Source organism: Mobula hypostoma, chromosome 3, assembly GCF_963921235.1.
Source record: "Mobula hypostoma chromosome 3, sMobHyp1.1, whole genome shotgun sequence".
NCBI classification, from domain to species: Eukaryota; Metazoa; Chordata; class Chondrichthyes; order Myliobatiformes; family Myliobatidae; genus Mobula; species Mobula hypostoma.
Window position 1 is genome coordinate 231,682,817 of NC_086099.1, and position 16,675 is coordinate 231,699,491.

Genomic DNA, 16,675 nt, shown 5'->3' on the forward strand with positions numbered 1-16,675 from the left:
ACGCAGGAGCGAGGCGAGGGGCTGATGGGTTTTGCAGAGACAGCTCTCTCTGACACAGCCTTGACAAGGGAACTAGTAGGCTATTGTGCGGATGAGGAAGTGCTAAGGAAGAAAGGGAAATCAAGGACAGTATCCGCAGATGAGGAGTGGGGGGTGGTGCAAAAGAGTTATGGGGATGAGGTTTTTAACATGGCCCACGAGGTACCCCCCGGTGGACATTTTGCGGTGCTGGAGGAAACAGTTGGTGGAATCATGAAAGAGAGTTACCGGCTGCCCAGGGGGAAAAATGTTATTGATCATGACCGACGCGAACTGAGACGGTCACCGGCTTTTGATATGCTAACAAACCTAGTCGGTGTTAGCGTGGACATCAATGAAGCTAGGGGCCCCCTGATAAGAGGAAAAAACCATTTTGAAAAGATTAGGATGGGATCGGTCAGATGGGAGAAGGCTATTCTTTTGGCCAGGTCTACTGATAAGGTCTCTCCCTTAATCCCCGAAGGAGTAATTAAACGACTCGCACCCATGTGTTTGATTGTCCCGAGGAAATGCAAAGAACTGGGACGTTGGGTGATTGTGGTTACAATAGGGCAGCCAAGTAAACAACACCCATATTTTTCGAGTAATTCAGTGACTAAAGGTCTGATGAACACAGAAGTGTGTATTGGCAATTTAACACGGCTGTCTGAAGCCAGTTTGATAGTGAACCTTGAAAAAAATGAATTCGGCCACACGAGGGTCACTTACCTGGGAATTGTGGTGACACAGGGGCAGCTGGCAGTGATGCAAGCTACAGTGCAGGCTATCGCTGACCTCCCAACCCCGACAGACAAGAGGGCCCTCAGAAGGCTCTTGGAGATGGTGGGGTACTGCAGGAAGTTTTGCAATAACTCTGCGGTCAATACCCGTCCCCCTCCTACTAAGCCCTTGCGAGAGAAAATTGAGTCGGAATGGGACGACCCTTGTTATTGTGGTCCGGGACAAAACCAAATGAGAGGTTACATTGGTCGCAATTCATCAGTGTTTTTGGCCACTATGAAGTTTGCTGAGTTGGAGCCTGGTCTAAGGGATTATTAATAACACGTGTAAAAGGAACAGAAAATGTGATGACTGTCTGTCAAGGTGTTGACAGCTTCAAATTCTCTGTATTAGCTAAATAACTGTTAAAGATGTATATTGTGTATGTATCAGATAATGTAGGCATGTTTGTAATTTTTACCTCCCGGTAAAAATCCTTAAAGGGGGGAAGTGTTACGAGAATACACATAAAATTAAGATGTTTGCTGGCCTGGGCTAGCATCAGTGGCATCAGCAGTTGGTCTGCCACCTGCCCTCAGGGGAAGGAGAGATAAGGAACAATGGAGCAGCGTCTGGAGATGTGTAATGAAGGGATGTGGGAGAGAGAGCTGTCTGGAGCGGCTCCCCCCTTTGAACCCTGAACTGTTTGAAGTGATGGACAGGCGATACCCCAGCAGGGGGATAAAAAGGGACAGGTTCGCTAAGACAGACACACACGCCACCCGAGGTAACGAGACCCTGGAAGCGGTGCGCCTCTCACGAGTGGGTGAGAAGCATCAGACAACGACAAGGGTGGAAAGGTACGATCAGCGGGAACCCGGTGTGTGTCCGCCCTTGCCTGGGTGCCGGGTTCACTGCAGAGGATCGACCGCATCTGGAGGAGGGGTCACAGTCGGTGACCTCAGGTGACATCACCAAGGACCCGCCCAAAAGTTGCTTGTGAGCCATCTCGCTGGTCTGTGAGTGAAGCCGTTCTGAATGATCAGTTGTTCCTGTTCTCTCTGTCTCTCTTCCCCCACCTTGTCCATCGCCATGGCAACGATTACTGCGAACTGAACTACTAACTGGACTGAACTTTGAGTCATTTTGAAATTGGTCATTTCAACGATAGACAACGATAGAGCTTGATTGATGCTGTTATCTTAATTCTGTGCACATGTGCGTTTATCATCGCTGAACTGTTGCATTTATTATCCTTTCGATTAATGTGTTGCTTGTTTCTTTAATAAAACTTTCTTAGTTCTAGTACTCCAGACTCCAACTGAGTGATCCATTTCTGCTGGTTTGGCAACCCAGTTACGGGGTACGTAACAGTATGCATTGTGATCAGAGATTAAGGGAGCTGGTACACTTTAGAAGGACAAACTCCAAGGCAGAGTACAAGGTAAATGGCAGGATACTTGGTAGTGTGGAGGAGCAGAGGGATCTGGGGGTACATGTCCACAGATCCTTGAAAGTTGCCTCACAGGTAGATAGGGTACTTAAGAAAGCTTATGGGGTGTTAGCTTTCATAAGTCGAAGGATAGAGTTTAAGAGTCGCGAGGTAATGATGCAGCTCTATAAAACTTTGGTTAGGCCACACTTGGAGTATTGTGTCCAGTTCTGGTCACCTCACTATAGGAAGGATGTGGAAGCACTGGAAAGGGTACAGAGGAGATTTACTGGATGCTGCCTGGTTTAGAAAGTATGTATTATGATCAGAGATTAAGGGAGCTAGGGCTTTATTCTTTGGAGAGAAGGAGGATGAGAGGAGACATGATAGAGGTGTACAAGATAATAAGAGGAATAGATAGAGTGGATAGCCAGTGCCTCTTCCCCAGGGCACCACTGCTCAATACAAGAGGACATGGCTTTAAGGTAAGGGGTGGGAAGTTCAAGGGGGATATTAGAGGAAGGTTTTTTACTCAGAAAGTGGTTCGTAAGTGGAATGCACTGCCTGAGTCAGTGGTGGAGGTAGATACACTACTGACGTTTAAGAGACTACTAGACAGGTAGATGGAGGAATCTAAGGTGGGGGCTTATATGGGAGGCAGGGTTTGAGGGTCGGCACAACATTGTGGGCCAAAGGGCCTGTACTGTGCTGTACTATTCTATGTTCTATGTTCTATGTTATCAAGTTGTTTTTATTCTTCGCTGTCTCTTAGTTTGATGGTCTGTTTTTGTTGCATCAATTGTATTATATGTTCAGTTATCCATTTCTTCTTACTTTTCCGTTCTTTTCGTGGGATGGTTTCATTTGCAGCTACAACCATGTTTCCATGAAGGAAGCATTCCTTCAGTATGTCCCAGGAAGATTTGCCTCCTTCATCCTGCAGCAATTGAAGACGTTTTCTCACCTTGATTGTGTATTCTGTTTTCAGCTGAGGGTTGTTTTGTAGTTGTTGATAATCCAGTGGTTCTGATCTTTTTGGTTTCTTTAATTTTCACATCTTTATTTTCATTTTGCAAATGACTGGTATGTGGTCGCTTCCACAGTCTGTTCCAGGGTAGCTTTTAGATTGAGTTATCGAGTTTTTGAATCTGTTATTGATTGTTATGTAGTCGATTTGATTTTTGTTGTTCCCATCTGGGCTTCTCCATGTCCATTTCCTTCTTGGATGTTGTTTAAACAAAGTGCTGGTGATTAACTGATTGTTTGTTTAACACCACGATATAAGCTTTTCTCCCCTTTCATTTCTTTCTCCCAATCCCTGGTCTCCAACAATATGGTCTTCTCTTCCCTCACCAACTTTTGCATTGAAGTCGCCCATGACTATGATGGCTTCTTGTGATTTGCATTCTTCTAGTGCTTTGTCTAGGGAGTGTAGAAGGCATCAATTTCTTCCTCTGAGCTTTCCATTGTGGGTGCATATACTTGGATGAATGAGATGTTGTTTTATTGTCCTTTTAGTTTGATTAGCATCATTCTGACTGAGATATGCCAGTATCCTAGCAGGCTCTTGGATGTATCTTTGTCTAAGATGATTGCAACACCCTTTTCATGTTTATCTCCACCAGAGTATATCATCCTGTAGTCGTCTGATTGGAATACTCCAGTGCCTTTCCATCTTACTTCACTTAGGCCTAGGATGCTGACTTCTAGCGTTCTTCATTTCTAATTTTACATTTTCTAGCTTACCAGCTTGGTGCAGGGTCCGAACATTCCAAGTGGCGATTCGCAGTCTCTTGTTCTTGTATGACGATACGGGCTCACCTGTCTGTTTACATGATATCCCGTACCGAGCGAGGTGTCTGCACTATTTGGAAGTGGGCTGTCATTTACGCTGTTGCCTTTTACATTTGTGTATGTATTAATCATGGTTGTACTAGGAATAAAATTCAAGAAGCAGCTTCCCCTTGCTTGCTTCCGATGCAGTGTCTTTACAAGACGGGTGCCCTGACCATTGTCCTATTAGACGGATCTACTGCTCAGCGTCAGAGAAGCAGGAACCATCGATTGTGTTACTCATAACTTGCCTTCTGCTTCATCCACCACCTGCATTCCGTGGCTTCACTGTAACCCAACTAGGGAGGCTAACAGGTGCTACACCTTGCCTAAGAGTAACCTGCAGTTAGCTGTGATTAATGGTAACCCCATTACCCAAAGCAAATGCTCCACAGCCGGATGTAGTTTATCCTTATACCCAGGAGAGATGACGGGTATAGACAGAGCAAATGTGAATAGGCTCTTTCCACTTATATTAGGAGAGATAAATACGAGAGGACATGGCTTTAGGGTGAAAGGGGAAAGGTTTAGGGAGAACATTAGGGAGAACTTCTTCACTCGCATAGTGGTGGGAGTGTGGAACGAGCTGACATCTGACGTGGTAAATGCGGGCTCATTCTTAAGTTTTAAGAATAAATTGGATAGGTACATGGATGGGAGAGATCTGGAGGACTATGGACTGGATGCAGATCAATGGGACTAGCGGAATAATGTTTCGGCACAGACTAGAAGGGCCGAATGGCCTGTTTTCTGTGCTGTAGTGTTCTATGGTTCTAAATTAGGGTGGATAAATCCCCAAGGCCTTTGGAAACTATAGGAGGCGAGTGCAGAAATTCCTGGGTCCCTAGCAGAGATATTTAAAACATCCTCAGACAAAGTGCTGGAGGATTGGAGGATAGCCAAGGTTGTTCCACCGTCTAAAAATAAACCAGGAAATTACAGGCCAGTGAGCCTGACATCAGTAGTGAGAAACTCATTGGAAGATATTCTAGGGACCAGATATATGAGCATTTGGATAGACGTGGACTGATTAAGGATGGTCAGCAGGGCTTCGTATGTGGCAGGTAGTATCTAACCAATCTTATAGAGTGTTTTGAGCAAGTTACTATGTCTACATGGACTTTAGCAAGGCATTTGACAAGGTCCTGCATAGGAGGTTGGTCAGGAAGGTTCAGTTATTTGGCATGAAGTATAAATTGAATTAGACATTGGCTTTGTGGGAGAAACCAGAGAGTGGTAATAGATCGTTGCCTCTCTAACTGGAGGCCTGTGACTAGTGGAGTGCCACAGGGATCGGTGCTGGGTCTGTTGTTGGCTGTTGGCTGTTGATAATATGGTTGGCTGGATTAGCAAGTTTGCAGAAGGCACCAAGATTGGGGGTGAAGAGGACAGCGATGAGGACTATCATGGCTTGCAGCAGGATCTTGACTAGCTGGAAAAATGGGCTGAAAAATGGCAGATTGAATTTAATGCAGACAAGTGCGTCAGTAGGACCAATCTGGTAGGTCTGACACAATGAATGATAGGGCACTGAGGAGTGCTGTAAAACAAACGGATCTGGGAATACAGGTCCATTATTCATTGAAAGCAGCGTCACTGGTTGATAGGGTAGTAAAGAAAGCTTTAGGTACATTGGTTTTCATAAATCGAAGTATTGAGTGTAGGAGATGGGATGTTATATTGAAGTTGTAAAAGACTTTGGTGAGATCTAATTTGGAGTATTGTGTGCAGTTTTGATCACCTCCTTACAAGAAAGATGTAAATAAGTTTGAAAAAGTACAGAGAAAATTTACAAGAATGTTGCTGGGTCTGGAGGACCTGAACTATAAGGAAAGATTGAATAGGTTCATACTTTATTCCTTTGAACATAGAGATTGAGAGGTGATTTGAAAGAGGTATACAAAATTATGAAAGATAGAGATATGATACATGCAAGCAGGCTTTTCCTGTTGAGGTTGGGTGGGATAACAACCAGAGGTCATGGGTTAAGGGTGAAAGGTGAAAAGTTAAGGGAATATGAGGGGAAACTTCTTCACTCAGAGGGTCATGAGAATGTGGAATGAGCTGCCAGCGCAAGCGGTGCACGCGAGCTGGATTCCAACGTTCAAGAAAAGTTTGGATTGGTACATGGATGGTAGGGGTATGGAGGGCTATAGTCCCAGTGTAGGTCGATGGGATTAGGTAGCTTAAATAGTTCGGCACAGACTAGATGGGCCGAAGGCCTACTTCTGTACCGTACTTTTCTATGACTCTATGACCATCTCACAACCCCCACCCCATTCTCCCACATTTTTCTTAAGATTAAGGAAAATCCCAAAGCATTCTATAGACCAGGAGCAAGAAGGCAGCCAGGGAAAGAGTGGGCCCCCTTCGGGACCAAAGGGATGATCTGTGGTGGAGCTAGGGATGTGGGCAAGGTCTCACTTCCCTCTTATTCACTGGAAGGCATGTAACATAGTGAGTTCAGGGAGGGATCATCTGCAACAGGCTGATATTAAGGAGCAGATGTTAGATCATGCAGGATACTTAAATGTTGATAATTCCCAAAAGCCAGACAAGATCAGCCCCAGGATGCTATGGAAAACCAGCCAGGAGGTACTGGGCCCTAATGGAGATTTTCAGTACCAGAACACTGGGCCATAGCTAATACTGTTCCTCTATTTCAGACCGCACCAATGAACCAGGAAACTACACAATGGTGAGTTTTACATCAGTAGCTGGGAAATTATTGTGGAAAATCCCAGGGAATTAACTTTAATACTCAATGACAGGCATTTATGATAAAAGGGGTAAATTCAAAGATGATGTGGAAGGCAGAATGCACAACAGTGTTATAGATAAGCAACACACATAAAAAAATTGCTGGTGAACACAGCAGGCCAAGCAGCATCTATAGGAAGAGGTACAGTCACGTTTCGGGCCGAGACAGTCCGCTCTTTCCCTGGCTGCCTTCTTGCTCCTGGTCTATAGAATGCTTTGGGATTTTCCTTAATCTTAAGGAAAATGTGGGAGAATGGGGTGGGGGTTGTGAGATGGTCACAGAGTCATAGATAAGTACAGTACAGAAGTAGGCCTTTGGCCCATCTAGTCTGTTGCAATTCCAGCATCTGCAGATTTCCTGGTGTTTGAGTGTTATAGATAAATACAATAGAGATATACAAGAGGCTCTTAGATGAGCAGGCAAATGAGCAGAGAATGTACGAGTTTAGGCGTTGTGTGGGCAGAAGGGATTAGTTTATTTAGGCCATAGCTCAGTTTATTCGTTTGGTACTATGCTGTGGGCCGAGGGGCCTGTTCCTAACACTGAGTGATGCACACTGTAAAACCAAGGGCAGGTCAGGAATAATTACATCGCTGTACAAGAGAAATACACTACTGATTTGGTTCCATTTTTGTTGAGAAACGAAGATCAAAAAGACAGGACATATATGGACATTGACAAGATCCCACATGGGTGACTGGTTCAGAAGGTGAAAATACACCTGATTAATTGGATCCAAAATTGACAATGAAGAAGGTTCTTAAGATTTACATAGGGATCTTGAGCAGCTGGAAATGTGGGCTAAGGAATGGCAAATGGAGTTTAAAATCAGATAAGTGCAGGGTGTTGCTTCTTGAGGTGACAAATGACGGTGGGATTTTCACTGCGAATTGTAGGGCCCTGGGGTGTGTTGAAGAACAGAGACATCTTATTCCTCAGATATATGATTCCCTGAAAGTGCTTCACAGGTAGACAGGGTGGTGAAGGAGGTTTTTGGCATGCTGGCCATTAGTCAGGGTAATTATTTGGAAATTGGGATATTACATTGCAGTTGCAAAAGGCGTTAATGTGGCTGCATTTGGAATATTGTGCTCAGTTTTGGTCACCTTACTATAGGAAAGATGCCACTAAACCGGACAGAGTTCAGAGGAGATTTACAAGGACGATGTCAGGACTTCAGAGATGGATTTATGGTGAGAGTTTGGGCAGGTTGGCACTGTTTTTGCTGCAGGATAACAGAATGAGGTATAATCTCCTAGCCACAAACAAGAAAAAATCTGTACAGGCTGAAAATCCAAGCAACACACACAAAATGCTCGAGGAACTCAGCAGGCCAGGCAGCATCTATGGAGTACAGTTGATGTTTAGGGCTGAGACCCTTCAGCAGAACCGATCTTCTTGCGCAGTCTTTTCTCAGTGTTAGGAATAGAGACCTGAGGGCATAAGTTTAAGTAGACGGGGAGAGATTTAGTAAGTACCTGATATTTAGTAGGGTAAATGGAATGAGCTGCCAGAGGAAGTGGTTGTGGCAGGAGCAATCACGACATTTAAAAGATACTTGGATTAGAAAGGTTTAAAGGGATGTGGGCCAAACAAATGCTGGTAAATAGGACTCACTTAGATGAAGCATGAAGCAGTAGGACTGAATGGCCTGTTCTCATAGTTTATGACTCTTTGCAAAACACTAGTTAGACTGCATAGAGTATTATGTGCATATCTGGTCTCCACACCATAGAAAGGATGTGGTAATGTTGAAGAACACATGCAGCAGATTCACCTGGACTTCAGTTATGGGAAGAGATTACTTTGTTTTCCCTGGAGTGAAAGAAGCTGAATGGTGATCTAAATGTGGTATTTAAAATCACAGGGCAGACAATCAGAATCTCCTGACCATGGTTGGGGTATCAAAAACAAAAGGGCATTGGTTGACGATAACTCCACCCTAGATGGTCCCAAGCCCAGCGGCACTGGGCATAGGGCCAGCAACCCCATCCTTTAAAACCCCAGTGCTACACAACAGAAGCTCTCTGGGAGAGGAACGATACACCAAGAAGATGGGTAACGAAAGACTGGCCCAGCGCAATGGACTCTGGTAAGCTACTGTCACAGACTATGCCCCAATAGGGATGATGGTGCTTAAAAAGAAGAAAAATAGGTTGATGATGAAAAGAAACAGTTTTAAAGGGACTTTGAGATGCAAGTTGTTTACAAAGAGTGAATGATACCTGGATTTCGCTGCTGGATGGTATGGTTATCTTGCCTTAAATTAGCAAGCTATTGAAATTTACAGCTGGAAGCAGGACAAAAGGTCAGAACGGAAGCAGAGGGCTGAAGGGCCTGTTCCAGTGCTGTACAACTCTGTGATTCTGAGCTGCTAAAGCTGCCTGCTCACCACCACAATCAGGGCAGGACAATAAATGCTCAGATTCCAAAAATCAATCAATAAGAAAAGCAAACAGCCGACCTGGGAGATGCGAGGAGGATTTCCGGTGCTCGATACCATCGAGTAGCCACGTACTCCGTCAGTGCTGGGTTCCCCTGCTCCTCTTGTATCTGGTTGATGCAGCGAGCCAGTCCAAAATCACACATTTTGACAAAGCAGTCTGCATCCAGGAGAATGTTTGAAGGCTGGGAGGGAGGTGACAACAGAGCCCAGGGTTAGTGCACACGGTGCAGGAGCAGAGGTGAGTGTTAAAGTCACAGCTGGAAACAGAACAAAGATAGTGTACAGTGACAGGACAGGAGCTGAAAATGGAGCAGGAAGAATTATATTTATTTATTCAAGTTACAGCGTGGACATGCCCTTCCAGCCTAACGAGCCGCACTGCCCAGAAACCCACCTATTTAACCCTGACCTAATCATGGGAAAATTAACAACGTCCACTTACCCTACTAACCCCAAAGTCTTTGAAATGTGGGAGGAAATCGGAGCATCCGGAGAAAACCCACATGCTCGTGGGCATGGGGGTGGTAGTGTAGGGTAATGTATATGGGTGAAATGTACATAATTCGTTACCACCTACATTGAGCTGGGGTTTCGCTTTAAAAGGCTGGTCTGACATGATGACATTATTACGCAAGGATTTTTAGCACACTTTGGTGGTGTAGGTTTCGGAATTCAATAAAATGTGTTACGGGTCTTGTTAAACACTAGCCAGCGGGGTGACCCATTGGGGCACCCTTTGAAAGAAGGGTAGTGCAGTCTGATGTGACCAAAATGAACATTAAATTTTCCTGACTGCTATTGGTATCACTTTGCTTTGGAAACTGAAGTAGAATACCTCAGTTTATTAAAGAAGAACAACGTGTAGCAAAGCAAATATGGCTCCTCCTCGTTTAATGAAAGACACTCTAGATGGCATCATTTCTGGTTTATCTGCCACCCTCGTGCCTCTCGTTGTCATTCTGGAGATGTGCAGTCCTTTCATCCCCTGTCTTTTCATCTCTTCTGCTGTTTGTTCTTTGTCTCTGATCCTGGAGACGTGCATTTCTCAGCTCCTTTGTCTCTTCCTCTCTCCTCCTTCTGTGCCTGTTTTTATCATTCTGGAGACTTGCAGCACTTTCATCCCCCGTCTTTTCATCTTTTCTGCTGTTTGTTCTTTGTCTCTGATCCTGGAGACGTGCATGCCTCTCCTCTTCTGTCTCTTCTCTTATCTTTTTTTGTCCTGACCCTTTGATCCTGGAGTCGTGCAGCCCTGGCCTCATCCAATTTTTGTTCTCTCCCTCTCCTTGCCGCTTCCCGACGATGTTTGGCGTCATCTCTCGACCATAATGTCCCCCTTCCCTTTCCACACGGCATAATTAGGCTGACCATTTTTTTTACCCTAAAATTGGATAGAAGATATGAAGCACTAACACCAAAGGATGCTGATTATTCTTGATGAAGTGGTTAGTGCTTTCCTAAATGGACATGATATAGTCACCGCCGTCCTTTGACTGGTGCAAAGGGTTTTATGGGTATCTCAAAGTACAAACGTAGGTCATTACAATAAGACTTAATTATCTCTTATTGATGGGTGGCAGTTAGATCTGTCCCAATCCTGCACATGCTGACGGTGATTAGCAGAATGTGACCCCTCGAAATAGAGCTGCCCTGCCCTTTTGCTCCAGTAGGTGTCGCTGCTGAGGCTGGCCGTGCACATGCGTCAGGCTATCATGTCCCGATTTCCATCATGGCCGATCGGGTCTTGGGTGAAAGCCAGCCTGTTGATTTTTGGCGAATGAGAAATTTTATACGAATACCGAACCCTGAACTTTGCCTGCATTCTGTAAGTTAGCACATTTTAATTCGATTTAGCCAAAAAAAGTGCTGCTGTAATGCACTGTTTACGTTAATTGGAGGTCACAAACAGACAAACAGACAGACTGAGCATGAGAGTTTTAGTAGTACTGTATATAGATAAAACGCTTCACTTTGTTATATTGGCATAAACCTATGGAACCCTCAGGGTCAGCCAGGGGAAGACAGCCTCTGGCCCAGCCAGACTGAGAAATCTCGTTCATGTGGATGCTGCATGATGTGTTGCCCGGTTACAAATCCATACCGCAAAATATCAGACAGTAGACCATGTGCAATTAAATGACTGAACTTTATAAATCCTAATCTGACTATAGGGTTTGTAAAGAAGATAAAAAGAAAAAGGGCCCATTTTAATGAAACAGTGTAAGGTGCAGGTTGGAGCTCACGTTTCCTTCAATTCGTTCCCCATTGACCTCCTCCGAGCGTTGCTGACCCCCGAACCCTCGCTCCAAGTCCACTCTGTCCGGCAGTCTACCAGCTCTCTCCACTCACATCCTCTCTCTCCATCTCTCGCCAACAAAAGACCACAAAATCCCTTCTCTCAGACCGACAAGAAAGAACAGGAGGGAAGGAAAAGGAGTGGGAGAGCTATAGTGATAGGAGATTCAATTGTAAGGGGAATAGATAGGTGTTTCTGCGGCCGCAAATGAGACTCCAGGAGGGTATGTTGCCTCCCTGGTGCAAGAGTCAAGGATGTCTCTGAGCGGCTGTAGGACATTCTGGAGTGGGAGAGTGAACAGCCAGTGGTCGTGGTGCACATAGGAACCAACGATATAGGTAAAAAATGATAGAGGTCCTACAAGGTGAATTTAGGGAGTTAGGCGATAAACTAAAAAGTAGGATCACAAAGGTAATAACCTCTGGATTACTACCAGTGCCATGTGCTAGTCAGAGTAGAACTAGGAGGATATTTCAGATGAATACGTGGCTTGAAAAATGGTGCAAGGGGGAGGGATTCAAATTTCTGGGGCATTGGAACCAGTTCTGGAGGAGGTGGGACCAGTACAAACAGGACGGTCTGCACCTGGGCTGGGCTGGACTGGAACCAATGTCTTAGGGGGAGCGTTTGCTACTGTTGTTCAGGAGGAGTTAAACTAACGTGGCAGGGGGATGAGAACAACTGCAGAGAGACAGAGGGGTGTAAAATGAGGGTAGAAGCAAAAAGTAGTAAGGTGAAAAGCAAAAGAGACAGGCCGGCAAATGCAGGGCAAAAATCAAAAAGGGCCACTTTTCAACATAATTGTATAAGGGTTAAGAGTGTTGTAAAAGCAAGCCTGAAGGCTTTGTGTGTCAATGCAAGGAGCATTCGTAACAAGGTAGATGAATTAAATGTGCAGATAGTTATTAATGAATATGATATAGTTGGGATCACAGAGACATGGCTCCAGGGTGACCAAGGATGGGAGCTCAACATTCAGGAATATTCAATATTCAGGAGGGATAGACATGAAAGAAAAGGAGGTGGGGTAGCATTGCTGGTTAGAGAGGAGATTAACGCATTAGAAAGGAAGGACATTAGCTGGGAGGATGTGGAATCGATATGGATAGAGCTGCATAACAATAAGGGGCAGAAAACGCTGGTGGGAGTTGTGTACAGGCCACCTAACAATAGTAGTGAGGTTGGGGATGGTATTAAACAGGAAATTAGAAATGCGTGCAATAAAGGAACAGCAGTTATAATGGGCGACTTCAATCTACATATAGATTAGGTGAACCAAATTGGTAAGGGTGCTGAGGAAGAGGATTTCTTGGAATGTATGCGGGATAATTTTCTGAATCAACATGTCGAGAGCAGGTCATTCTAGATTGGGTATTGAGCAATGAGGAAGGGTTAGTTAGCAATCTTGTCGTGCGAGGCCCCTTAGGTAAGAGTGACCATAATATGGTGGAATTCTTCATTAAGATGGAGAGCGATATAATTAATTCAGTAACAAAGGTTCTGAACTTAAAGAAGGGTAACTTTGAAGGTATGAGACGTGAATTAGCTAAGATAGACTGGCAAATGATACTTAAAAGGTTGACGGTGGATATGCCATGGCAAGCATTTAAAGATCACATGGATGAACTACAACAATTGTTCATCCCAGTTTGGCAAAAGAATAAACCAGGGAAGATAGTGAACCCGTGGCTGACAAGGGAAATTAGGGATAGTATCAATTCCAAAGAAGAAACATACAAATTAGCCAGAAAAGGCGGCACACCTGAGGACTGGGAGAAATTCAGAGTCCAGCAGAAGAGGACAAAGGGCTTAATTAGGAAAGGGAAAAAAGATTATGAGAGAAAGTTGGCAGAGAACATAAAAACTGACTGTAAAAGCTTTTATAGATATGTGAAAAGAAAAAGACTGATTAAGACAAATGTAGATCCGTTACAGTCAGAAACAGGTGAATTGATCATGGGGAACAAGGACATGGCAGACCAATTGAATAACTACTTTGGTTCTGTCTTCACTAAGGAGGACATAAATAATCTTCCGGAAATAGTAGGGGACCGAGGGTCTAGTGAGATGGAGGAACTGAGGGAAATACATGTTAGTAGGGAAGTGGTGTTAGGTAAATTGAAGGGATTAAAGGCAGATAAATCCCCAGGGCCAGATGGTCTGCATCCCAGAGTGCTTAAGGAAGTAGCCCAAGAAATAGTGGATGCATTAGTGATAAATTTTCAAAACTCTTTCGATTCTGGATTAGTTCCTGCGGATTGGAGGGTGGCTAATGTAACCCCGCTTTTTAAAAAAGGAGGGAGAGAGAAACCGGGGAATTATAGACCGGTAAGCCTTACATCGCTGATGGGGAAAGTGCTAGAGTCAGTTGTCAAAGATGTGATAACAGCACATTGGGAAAGCGGTGAAATCATCGGACAAAGTCAGCATGGATTTGTGAAAGGAAAATCATGTCTGATGAATCTCATAGAATTTTTTGAGGATGTAACTAGTAGAGTGGATAGCGGAGAACCAGTGGATGTGGTATATTTGAATTTTCAAAAGGCTTTTGACAAGGTCCCACACAGGAGATTAGTGTGCAAACTTAAAGCACAAGGTATTGGGGGTATGGTATTGATGTGGACAGAGAATTGGTTGGCAGACACGAAGCAAAGAGTGGGAATAAACAGGACCTTTTCAAAATGGCAGGCAATGACTAGTGGGGTACCGCAAGGCTCAGTGCTGGGACCCCAGTTGTTTACAATATATATTAATGACTTAGACGAGGGAATTAAATGCAACATCTCCAAGTTTGCGGATGACACGAAGCTGGGCGGCTGTGTTAGCTGTGAAGAGGATGCAGGGTGACTTGGATAGGTTAGGTGAGTGGGCAAGTTCATGGCAGATGCAATTTAATGTGGATAAATGTGAGGTTATCCACTTTGGTGGCAAGAACAGGAAAACAGATTATCTGAATGGTGGCCGATTAGGAAAAGGGGAGGTGCAACGAGACCTGGGTGTCATTGTACACCAGTCATTGAAAGTGGGCATGCAGGTACAGCAGGGGGTGAAAAAGACAAATGGTATGCTGGCATTCATAGCAAGAGGATTCGAGTACAGGAGCAGGGAGGTACTACTGCAGTTGTAGAAGGCCTTGGTGAGACCACACCTGGAGTGTTGTGTGCAGTTTTGGTCCCCTAATCTGAGGAAAGACATTCTTGCCATAGAGGGAGTACAAAGAAGATTCACCAGATTGATTCCTGGGATGGCAGGACTTTCATATGATGAAGGACTGGATCCAATAGGCTTATACTTGCTGGAATTTAGAAGATCGAGGGGGGATCTTATTGAAACGTATAAAATTCTAAAGGGAGTGGACAGGCTAGATGCAGGAAGATTGTTCCCAACGTTGGGGAAGTCCAGAACGAGGGGTCACAGTTTGAGGATAAAGGAGAATTCTTTTAGGACCGAGATGAGGAAAAACTTCTTCACACAGAGAGTGGTGAATCTGTGGAATTCTCTGTCACAGGAAACAGTTTGAGGCCAGTTCATTGGTTATATTTAAGAGCGAGTTAGATATGGCCCTTGTGGCTAAAGGGATCGGGGGTATGGAGAGAAGGCAGGTATAGGGTTCTGAGTTGGATGATCAGCCATGATCATACCAAATGGCGGTGCATGCTCGAAGGGCTGAATGGCCTACTCCTGCACCTATTTTCTATGTTTCTATGTTTCTATCTCTAGTTATAACTGAGACATTGCTGCTACAGAGAAACCATTACATTAGCAGTGAAACATTATGGTGCGTTACTCTCCCCCCACCAAATTTAGTCATGTCCTTATGATGTTGAGATAATTTGCCAACCCTTCCTGCAAATCACAAAGTCCAACTCAGGGGTAAAAGACAGTGACATAGCTCCCCAAAACGATAGGGGTCACACTCTGTTTCCCCGGTGTTACGTAGGCCAGCCTATCCGGTGGTCTCCTAGTTCTCTGAGACCTCCCCCTCACCTAACTCTTCAGGTTCAGACATTACCGGGGATACTTCTGATACTTCTGGTCTACCTGGCGAGGTCTTCCCCAGCCAATCATTCGTGCCCACCTGCTACTCGGACCCCTCTGTCTCATGGCAAAGCCCTGCTTCATCCCTTGCAGGGTCCCACTGCAACCCAGGCTGTCCATGTTCAGAGTTAGCACCCCTCCCCGACACTTCACTTGACTCAGCAGGAGAATGCCTGGAAGTCTCTTCACCAATCAATGGGGGGGTTAGCAAAACGCACCATATTGAGCAGATTGGGAGGCAGATTTTGGAAAGGTGCAAAAATAAGAGGGTTGTTATCATGGGTGACTTTAACTTCCCTAATATTGATTGGCACCTGATTAGTTCCAAGGATTTAGATGGGGCAGAGTTTTGTTAAGTGTGTCCAGGATGGATTCCTGTCACAGTATGTGGACAGGCCGACCAGGGGGAATGCCATACTAGATCTGGTACTAGGTAATGAACCCGGTCAGGTCACAGATCTCTCAGTGGGTGAGCATCTGGGGGACAGTGACCACCGCTCCCTGGCCTTTATAATTATCATGGAAAAGGATAGAATCAAAGAGGACAGGAAAATTTTAATTGGGGAAAGGCAAATTATGAGGCTATAAGGCTAGAACTTGCGGGTGTGAATTGGGATGATGTTTTTGCAGGGAAATGTACTATGGACATGTGGTCGGTGTTTCGAGATCTCTTGTAGGATGTAAGGGATAAATTTGTCCCTGTGAGAAAGATAAAGAATGGTAGGGTGAAGGAACTATGGGTGACAAGTGAGGTGGAAAATCTAGTCAGGTGGAAGAAGGCAGCATACAGGAGGTTTAGGAAGCAAGAATCAGATGGGTCTATTGAAGAATATAGGGAAGCAAGAAAGGAGCTTAAGAAGGGGCTGAGAAGAGCAAGAAGGGGGCATGAGAAGGCCTTGGCGAGTAGGGTAAAGGAAAACCCCAAGGCATTCTTCAATTATGTGAAGAAAAAAAGGATGACAGGAGTGAAGGTAGGACCGATTAGAGATAAAGGTGGGAAGATGTGCCTGGAGGCTGTGGAAGTGAGCAAGGTCCTCAGTGAATACTTCTCTTCGGTATTCACCAATGAGAGGGAACTTGATGATGGTGAGGACAATATGAGTGAGGTTGATGTTCTGGAGCATGTTGATATTA

The 16,675-nt window shown here is 44.7% G+C and overlaps 1 protein-coding gene across 5 annotated transcripts in view; it reads right to left on the reverse strand.

The window, feature by feature from the left end:
• Positions 1–16,675, reverse strand: part of mapk15 (mitogen-activated protein kinase 15) — a 214,853-nt gene that overhangs the window by 141,358 nt on the left and 56,820 nt on the right. For all 5 annotated transcript variants that reach the window (XR_010017473.1, XM_063044741.1, XM_063044742.1 and 2 more), the window contains exon 6: positions 9,229–9,392. Coding sequence is in view for 4 of the 5 variants with exons in the window: in XM_063044741.1 (XP_062900811.1) it covers positions 9,229–9,392 (164 nt within the window). In the remaining variant the exon portion in view is untranslated. The remainder of the gene's footprint in view (positions 1–9,228; positions 9,393–16,675) is intronic.